The sequence below is a fragment of the Falco peregrinus genome, chromosome 3 (genome assembly GCF_023634155.1).
Source record: "Falco peregrinus isolate bFalPer1 chromosome 3, bFalPer1.pri, whole genome shotgun sequence".
NCBI classification, from domain to species: Eukaryota; Metazoa; Chordata; class Aves; order Falconiformes; family Falconidae; genus Falco; species Falco peregrinus.
In genome coordinates this window covers 94439523-94454621 of record NC_073723.1, presented here as the reverse complement: position 1 = coordinate 94454621, position 15099 = coordinate 94439523, and the positions used below count along the sequence as shown (strand labels likewise).

General features: G+C 42.3%; 1 protein-coding gene across 3 annotated transcripts in view; it reads left to right on the top strand.

Moving 5' to 3' along the window:
- The window catches only part of F13A1 (coagulation factor XIII A chain), a 63423-nt gene that overhangs the window by 31954 nt on the left and 16370 nt on the right, over positions 1 to 15099 (top strand). For all 3 annotated transcript variants that reach the window (XM_055800039.1, XM_055800040.1, XM_055800038.1), the window contains 4 exons: positions 1995 to 2102; positions 4616 to 4790; positions 8425 to 8563; positions 14926 to 15029. In XM_055800039.1, coding sequence (XP_055656014.1) covers positions 1995 to 2102; positions 4616 to 4790; positions 8425 to 8563; positions 14926 to 15029 — 526 coding nt within the window. The remainder of the gene's footprint in view (positions 1 to 1994; positions 2103 to 4615; positions 4791 to 8424; positions 8564 to 14925; positions 15030 to 15099) is intronic.

Sequence of the window (15099 nt, the reverse complement as noted above, 5' to 3'; positions counted from 1 at the left end):
TCATGTAATTTTGTAAATACTAAGGTGGAAGGCAACAACCCTGACAGCAATTTCTTTCCTCTTTATTCTTTCTGTATATGCTGGCAAGATTGATGGTGTCTCATAAACCATAGATGAGAAATATATAATTTGCAGGGTAAACTCCATATTTATCTAGCTCAGGTCTTAGGCGCTGCTGATGACTTGAAGTGCAGAAAGCGGATTTTGATCCTGGTGAAAGTGATAAATCATTGGGCCAGATCAGAAGAAAAGTGAACTTGAAGTAGGAAGGATTGCTGCAAGGGCCTAGAGTTTACATTATCTGTTGTGAGGATTCTTCTTGGGAAGGAGGGTCTCCACAGCATGGTCATTCACCTGAGATTGTTTACATCACATATCAGTGGAGTGGACTGGAGAATCTACCATGCAGTTATTCAGCTTCCCAGGGATGATACAATATTAGGAGTAGGTCGCTGGGTAACACTGATCCCTCTTTCCCTATTTACCCAAACACCATGAATTCAGTTTTGCTCAGACGGTGAGTTGTTACTCACTAGTGAACCTCTGCTCCAGAGAAAGTAATTCAGTGCAAGTGTGGGTGATGATGAGCAGGGTGTGCTGCCTTGGAGGACATTTGCTGAAAAGGATCTGTACGGCGGTGGTACTCTGAACGACAGCCAGGCAGGCTTGAGGCAGAGGCAAATCAAAGGACTTTCCCTGGCCAGGAGGTGGCTGAGGATGGTGAAATGTGGAGGTGCCTCTGCTTTCTTGGCTTATGCCAGAGCTTGACTGCTGCCTGGGATGTGACCCCCATCCCTCCTGTTTTCCCTGCAGCATCAGTCTTTACTCTTTGGGGCTTCCTTTTCAGCTCTCTCGTCTCAGGCTTCCTTCTCCTCTGCCTCTCCCTGGGCTGCCAAGGCAGCAGCTTGGTCTGGGCTCTTGCTTGCTTTCCTCAGGAGGCAAAACTCAGACAGCCCTTTTCTGCCAAGGAGCCCTGAGCCAGGCTGGAGACAGTTGCAAAATCAATCCAGCTCTAGTAGCAACACAAGAGCAAAAATCCTCCTAGTGTGAATCACATCTTTAGGGATGCAAGCGTGAAATGTAAAAGCTAAAACGGCAAGGGGACAAGCTCCGTGGAGTTTCTGTCACAGCCCTGAATGTCAATATAGGATTGTCTGTCTAGAAGATATTTGTTTTATTAATGTGCATTTCCCTGTCTCCTAACATTTTGCAGGGGACCGAGGTATTTCCCTTTGCTATGCAGTTTCTCCTAAGGAAAATGAAATACAGTGCAGGGCAAGTTCTGTGACAAATGGTTTCTGGTCTATTTAGGCACCTCTGCCCTCAATTCATTCTTGTGCTTGTTCATGCTGGATCGAAGAAACTGTATATTTTCACTCTATTTTTGAAGAAGACTACTTTAGGTCACTTGGTATTTTTGATGTCTAAGTTTGGTAGACCAGGATTAATCTATATAATCAGCTTTTGGCTTGTCAATTTCAAACAGATTTAAAAATTAATTTTAAAATGTATCTTCAAATTAGCTTCGGCAAACCACTTATTGTTCAACTTCGCAGCATAGCATCGGCTGTGTCAGGGAGGTCCTGAAATTAACAGGTCTGGAATCTGTGAAGGACATGAAGTCCTTCACGAGCACACTAGCTTCTTGTAGTTATTATTATAATATCTTCCTATTATATACTTGTTAGCACTTAAAATTTTATGTCCCGTCAGAAAGGCTGTGTTGCCATTTCAACCTTCTGGAAACCAGACTAAGATTGATTGGAAAATTACACTCTCTTTTCCATCACAGCCTCTCACATTTTTTTGCCATACATGGGAGATTGTTCTAGAAGAAAACTTGTATTTTTAAACACAGAACTTTGACTTAGCCAGCTAATTTTGAAGCTGATCAGCTATTATAACAGCAATGAAAACTAATTTCACCTTTGCTTTCCAGAATAAAAAATGACTGAATTTTCCCTCTGTTTCCCTTTTAATTTTCTTTTATCTAGTTTGAAGAAAACGTTCTGGATGCTTGCCTGTTCCTGATGGACAAGGCAGAACTGGAGCTCTCTGGGCGTGGAAACCCTATCAAAATCTGCCGTGTTGCCTCTGCAGTGGTATGTAATGGACGCCTAACGTGTGTCAGAAGCGACTCGTAAATCAAAGCCAGGCTGGTTTAATTGGCCATCATGCCCCAATGTGCTCGCTCCAGCAGGTGCCAGATAAATTGTCCAGTCTGACCTCTGGGATCTGGCATTTTATTTCACTCCACTAAAAGTGAAATTGTTATGTTGGCTCGTTGCCTTTTCCTGAGATTGGTACCTCGCTTGTAGGAAACCCACTCTGAGACATCACACTGCAGGCATGATGGTGTTTCCTGTAATGCTGCGCTCGCTTTCTGGTAGCTGAGATAATTGAGAAAACTATTTCTGTCATGGATGGCAAGGTGGCACGATGGGTGGGATTTGGGATGAGGAACTGAGAGACTAACCTGAATGTGGTCTTAAGACACTGCAATGGCAGGTGTTACCATTTTTAAGCCCAAAAGGCCTAGTCACACTGAGAACATTCATATACACTACCTCGGCCCCAGAAGAAAACACTGTGACAGCTGTCCTCTTAAACATGGGGTCCACAAAACTTCCTGCACCCACAATGGAAGTACCTAAAACTACCAGAAGCAAAGGATAAGGAGAAGACTTTCCACATCTCCATTCTTTCCAGCTGCTAGGCACCAGGAGTCATGTTGGAGCGGGTACAGAGGCAGCCCCATCCCTAATACTCAAGATGGAAGACTCCAGGATGACTTCCAGGATGTGGAAGGCAGAGGCTGAGTCCTCTCCTCTGCCTTATAGAGGTCCGAACTGATGCTGTCTGCTTCCCAGAATAATAGTCTAGTTATTGACCTAGTGTCATCAGGTGGTGTCCCAAGTCAGCTACTAAAACAGACTGTCCACAAAACATGGCTGCTGGAGATGAATAATCCTTTAACCCACTTATTACAGCATTTGCCCAGGCGGTAAGAGAATGAGCTCTTTGTCTTAAATGACACTGAAATGGAATCTCTGGCCTCTCAGTGCCACATCTGAATCTTGCATCACGTTAAATAGAACAACTTCAGCAAGAAGTATTGAGAACACACCTGCTTGTCTTTCTCTTTTAACTTTTTGGTTAGTTCTTTCACCCCAGAAATTAGAAACATGGCTTCAGACCTTCAGCAGAATTAAGAATTTAATGTGGTCCCCTCATCACTGGGCTAGCAGATGTAAAGGGTCCCTGGTGCAGGGACCATGGTAGCCCTAAGGGCAGAATAGCAGAGTGTATGAACCCAAAGAGGGCTTGGATATCACTTAGGTTTTGAGACACTCAGTCATTTTAGGGGAAGTTCACCATTGGAAATCCAGGAGTCAATGGACTTTAGGTCTAATCTGCAGAATTGGGCCATAGTTGAGTGGGAGTTTTGGCTGTCTGAAATCTGGACCTCAGTAAGAAGTGGCCAAGAAGTGCTAAGTCCCACCTGTGTTTCTTACCCTCGTTCTTGCTCAAGTTGAAATGTGGTAGAGCTGAGCTCATTTGAGGAGGTGCCCCTGTGCTGGGATACTGCTGAAGCTTCCTGACGTTGCAGAGCAGGTAGAGTCACCCCCTCTTCCTCTCTTTACAGCCAGAGGAGAGTCTGAAGATCAACACGCTGCCCTGTCCTTGAAGTGCCTCTTTTCTTGGCTTGTTTCCCACAACAGTGAGATGGGCACAACCCCTTAACCCTTTGGTTATGACTCTGAATACTTATCTTTATTCAGTCCTAGGGTTCACAGGAAGTCGATTTTCTAATTATAAACCAGTAGTTAATCCAGCCAAAAGCTTTTAAATGAGAATTGTGATTTATTTGGCTGGTGTGTAGCTGTTCCACATTAGCATAATTAAAAGGTGCAGAGCGAATGAGCTTTTTGCACAGCCTCAACTGGTTTGGTTCAAATTGCAGCTAGGAGATGTATTGCTCGTTAATGCCTATCAGTATAGCCATTAGTCAGCAAAACTTCTTGTTTTGTACAATCTTACCAGGGGAAAACTTACACAGCAAATTCCTTCTTGTTTTCGTGTGTGCTGGACCGAAGAAAGTTTATACTCTAAAAATAACAGTAGACTGGTTCTCCTCTCAATCTGCTGTAAACCTGGAGTGATTTTATTAAAATCTCTGGACTGAAAAGCAGTTGATGCTAGGAAAGAATGCAGCTCAATATTTCTGAGGCTCACTTATCAGTGTATTACTGGTCATGTTTATCAAAAATACATAGTAGTAAGCATGTTTAATGTTAATAAAACTTACTAAACTGGCAACACGGATACTTAGTGTGGTGATTTAATTTCACCATTATTTTTAAGCATCTGACCTTCATTCAAAATTGTTCAAATTGCTCAATTCAGAATGCTCAAAAAAGCAGATGGAGAATCCATGGCCCTTAGCAAGATTGTTCCATTCATCTCCTACCTTTATAACTAAACATTTCTGTCTTACTTCTAGCCTAAACTTGGCTACCTTCAGTCTCTCCCATCCTATCTTTGTCTGCTGGGTTAAAGAGCTCTTTATTATTCAGACTTTGACATCCCTAATGCTCATTTCTTTTGCCTTTAGATCAACTCCAGAGATGATAATGGTGTGATTGCTGGATCCTGGGACAATACATACACTTACGGTGTCCCACCTTCAGCCTGGACGGGAAGTGTGGACATTCTCTTGGAGTATTACAGTTCTAAGCAACCCGTGCGATACGGCCAGTGCTGGGTCTTTGCTGGTGTCTTCAACACATGTAGGTATCAGTGAGAAAAGCTTCACGCGGCTATGCAATTCTTGCATAACAGAGAGAGCTTTTAGGTTAAACTATCTAAAATACTTCCTATCTCCACGGTGTTCAGGGGTAAATAGCAGAGATACTTAAAAATACATGGCCGAAATAGGTGGTCTTTAAATAAACCTTTGGCATCTCCTTCAGTTTGGCTGCTCTTCCACACAAATCTGTTAACTATTTATTGGTTCAGTAAAATGTATTCAATGACTCACGAGGGTAATTTTGGGGGAGAGAAAATTAGTCCTTTGGCACCGTCCACATTTCTGTTAGGAAATCTGAGATGAACAGTGGGCTTGTTATCTAGACCTGCAACATGAAAGTATTACCCAACATGGGATATGTGATGGTATTTCTGCTCCAGAAAGGTCAAATCTTACCTACTGAGGATTGTTCCTAGCAAAATTGACATGTACTGTCCTAGTATCTGTCTACTGAGCACTGTTAACATTTTCTATGGAGTCTGTGAGCCAGAACAATGAGGGAAGTGCTAGCCTGGTTTATAAATTGTCTAGCACTACAAGATAAGGTCTAAACACACTTGCTCAAACTAGAATTCCAATGTTGCCACAAATGTGGTGTTGCAGGTTCTAAAATCCAGTAGGGAAAGCAGAGTTGGATGGGTCCCACTTCTTTACTGCCTAGTGTTTTCTAATAACATCATCTGCTAATACACTGGGACACACAGCAGTGTATTAGCAGCCAAGAAAGATGCTAGAAGTGTAAAAAATGTGCATTATACAGATAATGGGGACCAGCCATTGGAAGCAATGCTTATGTCAAATGCCAGTGTAGCCAGTCAAGCAGTTCATATGCTTGTGGCACTGGCCAATAGAAGCCAAACAGAAATTAAAAGTAACGTCTATCTTAAACCCAGATGACCTTCCTTAGAAGTGCTTACAACATACACATTTAAGTATCAAACTTGGGGGGACCAGATCAGCTTAGGACCATGGGGGACACAATGGGTATTTCTGCAGGCTTGGAGCCTACTTTGCATCAAGTAGCCCTTCTCAGCCACAGCTGAAGGGCTAAGCTTTGGCCCTTGTATTTAAGATGTGAAAAGGAAATTACAGAAAAGCTTTCCATGAAACTTTCCTGTTTGTCACGTCTCAGTACTGTCACATGTTACCGTCATATGCTGCTGTCTCAAGGAATCACATTATACTTCTCTTTATCTTTTATTTCTATCAAAAATGAAGGGTATGAATCACCCATCTTCTGCAGCAAACACGAAAATTGAATAATTAATGACAAGTTACAGACTGGTTCTTCACCCCCAGGCAGCCCTGGACATCTCTGTCTTTTCACTTTATTTTTGCCTCTTCTGTACATGTGTGTTTCATTTTGTGCATAATTTTCATCCAAGCTTGAAAACTGAATTTCATGACTCATTTTAGTCACCTGAGGTAGTTCAAAAACTATTCAAAACAGTAAGGACTTCAGAAACAAAGGTGGCATCTGACCACCTAGCCTTCTGCTTGCACAGGCTTCTCGCAGCTGTGGTGGGAGACGCAGTTTCAGGCATCTCTGCTTCTTTTTCATACATCTGGAGAGGTTCCTGTTTTGCTTTGTGGAGGTGCTGGCAGGTGCTCTGTCCTTCAACACATAAAATGGTTCATTTTATTCCTGGTGCAGTGGGATAATGAGCAATCGCACACATCCAAAGAACCTGAGAGACATCTACTTCCATCACTGTCTGAGGTCACGTGGTCTGTACTTGATTCTCCCCAGCTTCTGCGCAATGCAATGGGTTCAAAACTGCTCTTGCAAATATTTCCTATGGATGCAATTCCTTGTAGTGGCTTCCACAGGCCACTTTGTCTTCTCTGACTCTTGCCTCATCTCGATTTCTCCAGATCACAGAAAGACGCACACACACCAGTTCTCCCACCTTGCCCCTGCACTGGCCCTGAATCACCACTACGCAGTGGTTTGTCTACAGGCCACCATGAAGCTAAGTTAGTTAAGTCAGAGACCTGGCACTTTGTACTGCTGCAAGGATTGCTGAAATTTGTTGAACATTATGAAATGAAAATGTTGTCCAGTGGCTGATCTGACAGGTATCCACTGATGCATCCAGCTGTTGACCACTGCACAGAGAGAACAGCAAGGGTCCGAACAGCTGCGTGCAACTAAAAGGGTTGTTTTGAGCTGATTTTGAGTCTTTCTCAGGTCATGTTGTATCTTTATGGCCAGTCCAGCTTTCCAAGGTTACCATGTTGTACACTCTGGACAGTCAGCTGTAAAAATGCTAAAACATTCTGAAAAAAGATCATTAATCTTGAAATTGTCAGACAAATTATTTTCAATGAGCCCTGATGGCTCATGTGCTGGAAACCTGGGAGGGCACTTGAATTAAGTTTAATCAATAGGTACATATGGTATTGGATGCATCCAGGTAATTTGTCATCCAGGAACTTGAAATGAATGTGCAGCATTACACTTTATTGGGAGTCACAGCAGTGACACTAATGAATATACAAAACCCAGCAGTAGCAGCAAGGGCTGCTCAACATTGCAGCATTGGAACTATTTTTAAATAGGATTTTCGATAAAAATGTTTTCCCTTTCCAAAAAAAAAACAAACAAACCCCTCTGTTTTCTGCAGAACCATGTTGGCTCCTAAATTGGAAAACAGGAACTTTTTTTTGGCTGAGAGACAAAATATTTCTTCTGGAGAAGTGGAGATGATGTGTCACCCTGCAGCCCCACTCCCCCCCGGGGTTGTGCTCCATGCTTATTTATCAGCCAGAGTGCACCACAAACACAGAAGCCTAACGATGCACTACTGCACTTCACATGTAGCCAGAGCATTTCCACATTTCCCAAATTTACCGCTTGTCAAATGGGTAGAAGAGTCATCAGTGCCACGTTGCGATGGTCTGAGATTCAGGGGTAGAGGCTTCTTTTCTTTTTATCCTCCTTTTAAGATCCTTTATGGGAAGAGACTATTGACTCCAAAATACTATTACTTAGCAATCAATACAAATTATGTAATGCATTTTGTTCAGACTCTCTAACTCTGACATTTCCCTTGCAAATAATGCAGCTTTCCCCCCTTGTTAGCAATAATTTTCTGCTTTATTCTTTGTGTTTGCCAGATACCTTCTGACAGCAGATGTCCAACTCCAAATCAACCAAGAGGAGATACTTTCTATTAATTTTCTTTTTAGCACAGTCTCATGATTCTCCTGGGTTACTGATACTAGGAGGCATAATATATTTTGCGTTTCTTGCAAGCTCAGACTCATTTTTCTTTATACCACACTTGGTCACGCAGTTGACCCATTGCACTCAGATTTGCCTTAAAATTAGCTACAGTGTGGTCACTATGCAAGACTGTTCTAAAACTATTGGTAATCAGCTGCTTAGGTGATAACCATTGTACCATTACATATCTCGAATGCTCATCATTTTGGGTCCAAATAAAGTATTTAACATATTCTCTATAAAGACAGATAGGAGGAAACATTTGGGTTGGTTTGAGTTTTCCCATATTGTTCTAGTTATTAATAGTTTCTCTCCTCTCATCCTGTCATCTATGAGTACAGTCTTTGTATTTGTCCTTCTCATCACACTTCTGTCTTTGCCACAGTTCTGAGGTGCTTGGGGATACCTGCAAGACTCATTACCAACTATTCTTCTGCCCATGATAACAATGCCAATTTACAGTTGGATTTCTTTCTGGATGACGAAGGGAAATTGGATACCAAAATTACAAAAGACTCTGTCTGGTGAGTTCTCCTGGCAAATGCCTTTAATATGTGCGCTGTGTAAGTAGTAAAAAACATGACAGCAATACCTGTGGTGTATTTATTTCTCTGTGCATTAAAGAGCACTGCTAGCTTATGTAAAACAGAATGAATGGATTGTTAGTACACTGTCTAATATGAAGTGCTTGTCATCTAAAGAGACAAAACCTAGGGGATCCCAATACTAACGTTACTGTACAGTGCACATTTAAGAACACTGGAGGAGAGCTGGAATGGGTTTGTGCACCTTAGGGCCAGGTCATTTCTAAAAATTGAAAGGGGTAGGATGGGCACTTCCATCACTCTGGGGCCAGGCTCAAAGGGATACCTCAATATCTATGGAAAAACACCCTTCTTGTTCTGCTTCTGCCCAGTTCCTGCATTTTTAGGCTGGTTTTACACTGTACATGCAGTCACTGTTGCAAACAGGTACTTTCCCAAATGAACTCAGTTCAGCTGAAAAAGAAACAAGCCAAAGTATCATACAAGGTACTGAAATGCTATTGCCAGATTTATAAAGAGAAAACTCCCTAGGAACAAGAAATGGAGTCTACATGTTCTTTTGGAAAAGACAGTCCTCTGACTTGCTCCTTGAATTCTTACTATCACCTGTCTGACAGGAGAAGTGTAGTATATATTGATTATATGCTCTGTTCTGTAGAAATTATGTGTGGGTTATTGGGCCTCAAGCCTCTCCTCCTCAGAGTGAAGCAGTTAATGTGACCTCTATATTCCTATAATCAGGAGATATTTGTCCTATTCAGTGTTAATATACCTGATTTGTGTCAATGATATCTTCAACTCATCAGCATAGCTGCTCATCAGTATGTCTCATTAATAGCATTCTCTGGAAGTCTTTATATTAAAACTGTAATAAACCCATTCTGTGGTGGAGAAAATGATGGAACATGTTGCTGTAACCTCTTTTATATGATTTCCATAACCTGCTACCGAGAGGGAATCTAAGGAAAACAATTAGGTTCATTTACATCTGAAGCTTGTGTCACAGCATCACAGAATAGTTGGGACTCAAAGGGACCCCTGGAAGTCATCCAACCCCCTGATCAAAGCAGGGTCAGCTAGAGCAGCTCAGAGCTGTGTCCAGTCAAGTTTTGAGTATATCCAAGGATGGATACTCCTCCACAACCTCTCTGAGAAACTTGTACTAGTGCTTAACCATTCTCACAGTAAAGAAGTGTTTCCTGACGTTCAGACAGAATTTCCTGTGTTTTAATTAGTGCCCATTGCTTCTTGTCCTGTCATTGGGGGTCACTGAGAAGAGTCTGGCTTTGTCTTCTTCCCCTGGCTCCCCTAACCAGGCATTTACACACATGGAAAAGATCCTATTGAGCCTTCCCACCTGCAGGCAGAACAGCCGCAGCTTTCTTAGTGTCTCCTTATGTACAGCCTCTGGTGTATCAGCCATTCTTTCCAGTTTTCTGTATCAACAACCTTGCTGAGGGTATAGTAGATCTCTCCAGGTCATTAATGAAGATATTAAGCAGTATTGGACCAGTATCAACCTCTGGGGTACACAAGTAGTGATTAGGCTCCAGCTGGAGTTCACACCACTGATCACAATCCTCTGATCCTAGCAGTTCAGCTGGTTTTCAATTTCCCCTTACTGTCCACTTATCTAGTCTATACTTCAGTGGCTTGTCTATGAGGATGTTCTGGGAGATGGTGCCAAAGTCAAAAGAGAAATCGACCCCCATGCACTGCTCTCTGCTTGTCCACTCATTCATTTCATCAGAGAAGGTTATCAGGTTGGTCAGGCACATCTGGCCCCTTGTAAATCCATGCTGACTGCTAATCACCTTGTCCTTAATAGGTTTGGAAATGTTTTCCAGAAGAATTTGGTCTATAACCTTCCCAGGGATCAAGGTGAGGCTGACAATCTGTAGTTCCCTGGGTATTCCTTCTTCTCTTTCTTGAAGAAAGGAGTGATACTTGCTTTCTTCCAGTCCTCAGGAACCTCCCCCAGTCACCATGACCTTTCATAGATACAAGCGGTCTTACACTCGTAAGTGCATTGGCCAGCTCTCTCAGCCCTTTTGGGTCCGTCTCATCAGATCCATTGGATTTCTGTGTATTCAGTTTGTTTAAATGTTCTCTAATTTATTCCTCATCTACAGATGGTAAATTTTCATTACTCCAAACTTCCACACTGGTCTCAGGGGCTGTGATTCCTGAGAGCAAGGTTTAACTGTAAAAAACAAGGCAAAGATGACATTGAATATTTTGGCCTTCTCTTAGACCTTTGTCATCAGGTCCCCAGTCCCATTTGGCAGCAGAACCACATTTTCCTTAGTCTTCCTTTTGATCCTGATGTGCTTGCCTTTCCTACTGCTCTTCACACCCCTTGACATACTCCGTTTGATATGGATTTTGGCTTTTCTAAACCTGTCCCTGCATGCTCAGTGTCTCTATATTCCTCCTGGTCACCTGTCCCTGCTTCAACCTCTTGTGCGCTTGTTTGACTTTAATTGGGACCACCTTGTACACCATGCAGGCCTTGTGCCCCCTTGGGGTTGATTTCTTGCACATGGGGATGGATCATTCTTAACCTTGGAGGAGGTAACCCTTGAAAAACAACCAGCTCTCCTGGGCCCATCTTCTATCCAGAACTGCCTCCCATGGGATTCACCCAAGCAGGACCTTAAACAGGCCAAAGCCTACTCTACTGAAGTCCTGTGGTGCTGTTATTTGCCTTGTTCCCTCCTGCTAGGAACCTTGGGGTTCCCAGTTTGCTAAGTTTCATCTGGTCAATATGATAGCAGGACCTCAGTAAGCCTCCTGGGGCTGGTCCTTCTGTGGCCCACAGAGCTGTAAAGGAACAGTCCCTCTTCCGAAACCTCCTCTGCCTGTAAATGATATGAAACAAGACCCAGCGACTGTGCCTCACTGCTCAGTCCATATACTCCCAGTAATGGATCATTGCCACACTTCAGACTTTTCACTGTCTCATCTCTTCTTGTTCCCTTCTCCTAACCTGATCCCTGAAACGCCTCTCATCCACTTTTGACATTTTCTTTTACTCCCTACCTCTTCTTTTCCCAGCTGTTTCCCAAGACTTCTTAATTCAATCCTGGTTTTTTCCATTCTTTTGGGACTGGGCCAGCTCATCCCAAATCACCCTTGTTCCACTGAAATGTATATGCAGCTTCACGCTACATTTCAACCTTCCATCCTACGTTTGCTTTTCTTTGGCTTGATTACTTTTTGAACTGCCTTGTTCATCTTTTATCCTCCTGGTGCATTTACTAGTACATGGTGCACATAACCCTTTGGGCATGACTTAATATATTACACACCTCTTTTCATTTCTCCTCTGTGTCCTTTCTCTTCATTACTCTGTGACACTCCATGGTAGCCCACATGCCGACTTTAAATGGCTTGTGTCTTAACCTTGATATTATTTTTAATGTCTCTTTTAATTTCTTTCTTTTTTTTTTTAAGAGGACAAGCTCAAGGTATTTATAATGATTTTTAAAAATATATTTCTCACTTTTATTTATAATCTCCTGAAAACTGGAAGCAAAGCTCTTTTTCTTTATTAATATATCATTTCTATTGCCTTGTATTGCTGGAGCTGATCTGTCTTCAGGTTTTAAATACTCTCAGACTTCAGGGATACTTGGAGCCAGGATTTTTAGTCCAATCAATCTCTGAGTGTGGGTCTCCCTCTGAATGTTATCTGACATTTATTTATTTTTATTAAAGATCATCTTCTCCCTCAGGATAGAAAACAACAACAAAAACAACAGAACACATATACAAAATTACACAGACTTTGCAAAAAGTTATTTTTATAAAGCTGGCCGGATTTGGACCCATCAGTACTGCCTCCATCCCCTTACTTTGTTCTCCTTGTCTTTCTTAATGATGATATAAAGACACTTAAAGAATATTTCTCTTGGACCGGAATCAAGACTCACTCCTACTGTGAGGTCCAAGCAGACTGACGTCAGTACCTCAGCAGAAACTTGCTCGAAGTCACGCAGACCCATGGGGGTTCATCCATGTCCAAGCCTGTAGAGAAAGCCATTCTGAGGTATCTGTTCACCCATTCACGTCCAGCTCACTCTTCCCTAATTTCTTAATAATGTTATCAGCAACAATCTCAACCCCAATGTCTGAGCTTATTAGCTAATGAAAGGGCAGCAGCTGTTTCCAGCATGTGCCTGTCTCATAAGCAATACGAAGTAACCTTCTTAAATTGTCTTCCAGGCATAAAACCCACCTGGTCATCTTTTATTAATTTCCCCATTGCTTTGTTTAGTCTATTCGTAATTATCTCTGTAAATATTTAATGGTCACTACATTGATCTGTGTAGCCATTCTTGCTTTCTTTAATGTCTCAGGCTTGCTGTAGAATATAAGAACTACAGAATCAGTTTAACAAATCATGGCTGTGGAGCCAGATCCTCAGCTGTGCTCACTTCTCCCAGAGACAGGTTTCTGCTACTTTTCAGTGAGGCAAATGATCCCCTCACCCTCCTTTCCTTAATGCTCATGTGCTTTACAAGCAATATCTTTCTGTCCATCCACATCCACTATCCTTACCTGTATTTGTTATTTGCATGGCAGCAGACCTATAGGAATTGTCGTCCTGTTGCGCCAACACCACAACAATAGAAACCAATAAGAAAGATCCTGTTCCCTAGGTTGGATATAGAAAAATATATATTAAAAACTACATTATCTAATTACAGAATTGAAGCAGAGCTGCCATTTTCCACACTGTTATCCCCCTTTGGTTTTATCATCCTTCTCTCCTGCCTGCTCTTCAGCTTCTTCTTTCGCAGAACTGAAAGCCAATGACACATCTGGGTTTGATTCGAAGCGAACCAGTGAAGGCTTCAGGGCAGGGATTGTCTCTCTCCCATGTTGGCAAAACAGTTTTCAAAAACCCACCTACCACAAAGTGTGTCCTCATTCTCTGGTAGCCCTCAGCAAAGCTCTGCGAGCATGATTCAGCATTGACTACTCTCAGCAACATCAAAAATTCTCTGAGTGTGCGTCATTTTCCTTGAATAATTCCTTTTTCTGTAGTGCTGCTTCATTAACGCTCCTAACTGACAAGTTTTACCCTGATCCAAGCTTTCATTTCCACTTTGAAATGTCTTGTTAGACAAGCCTCAGATCCTTCCGACTCTGCTCCATGGCTGGTTTTCACCTATTATTCATGGAATAGTCAGAGTTTAACAGTCCCCATTTCAGCTGCTAATATCATCCCATGTACTAGGGGCTGTATCAGCAGCTACACAGATATATTTTTATTCAAATCTGCTGTAGGATATATATAATTTGCAAGCAAAATTGCCCTTTTCTATACTTCTTCCTTCTTTTATTTTTTGCAGTAATGAAATGCAAACACCTTGCTGGCTTTACTGCAAGACCCTCTTCCTAGACAGTCTTTTCTTCTTGCCTGTGCTGTCCCTTGAGTGCTGGTAGCATCGCAGGGAGTTACAAGATCTGTCTGTCTTTTCTGATCCTCTTGGAAACATTCTGGGCATACAGTGATGGTGTTGTAGTGGTTTGGTTTTTTTTCCCCTCATCATCCAGCCAGCGAGGGCGTGTCAGCCCTGAGTGCTTAGATGAACAGTTCTCAGAAATTCCACTTTGAGCACACTGTCCTGGGCCCTAAAGGCAGACCTGGCCCACAGCAGTTTTGTGGAAAGCTGTATGTTCTAGATCTGACCCCCCTCACTGGCATGACACACTGGGAAGACTATGAGGAAGCCACAATGAGGATAATCTTATAAAGCCTGTGCAGGGTCTTTTTCTCAACCAACATGGAAACCAGCTAACCTTGTTTATTTTGCGTCATAAAAACAAAGCTACACAGTGTACATTATGGAGCTGATCCTCAAATCTCTTCAGAAAATGTACCAATGCTTCAGTCTTAAGAGTTATAAAGCAGACCATGCTTCAATGGCTTGAAGAAGATTCGAAGCTTACTTTAGCAGGCAGACTGAAGTGGAGGTGTCTGGCTGGAAAGGGACTGCAGTTTGTGTAGCTCTTCATATACCCCAACGATCTCCAAGCACTGCAAAGTTTTCTGAGACATTTGCATTGAGATCCCATTAGAAGTATCAAAAAGCTACTTCAGCTTGCAGTCAAGAAACTACAATGAGAGATTGTGGCCTTCAGCTTTTAACAGATAGGTACCAAACTTTTAGACCTTAAAAATCTGTTCTCTAAAAAAAAGCCAACTTTTTCACACCTAGATTGGCAAATGTTGTTATTGAAGCAATGGCAGGACGTAAATACACAGGGTTTTTTTGGTCTGTACGCTTCTTTCCAATAATTTAATATTCTGGCTCCATCTCTTGTCTAAGGAACTACCACTGCTGGAATGAAGCTTGGATGACCAGACCGGATCTTCCTGTTGGTTTTGGGGGATGGCAGGTTGTTGATGGGACACCCCAAGAAACCAGTGATGGTAATACTGCTTGAAATCCTCCTTAGCTCTCTTTCCAATGCTTGGGCTTTTCATGGCAAACCATGAACTG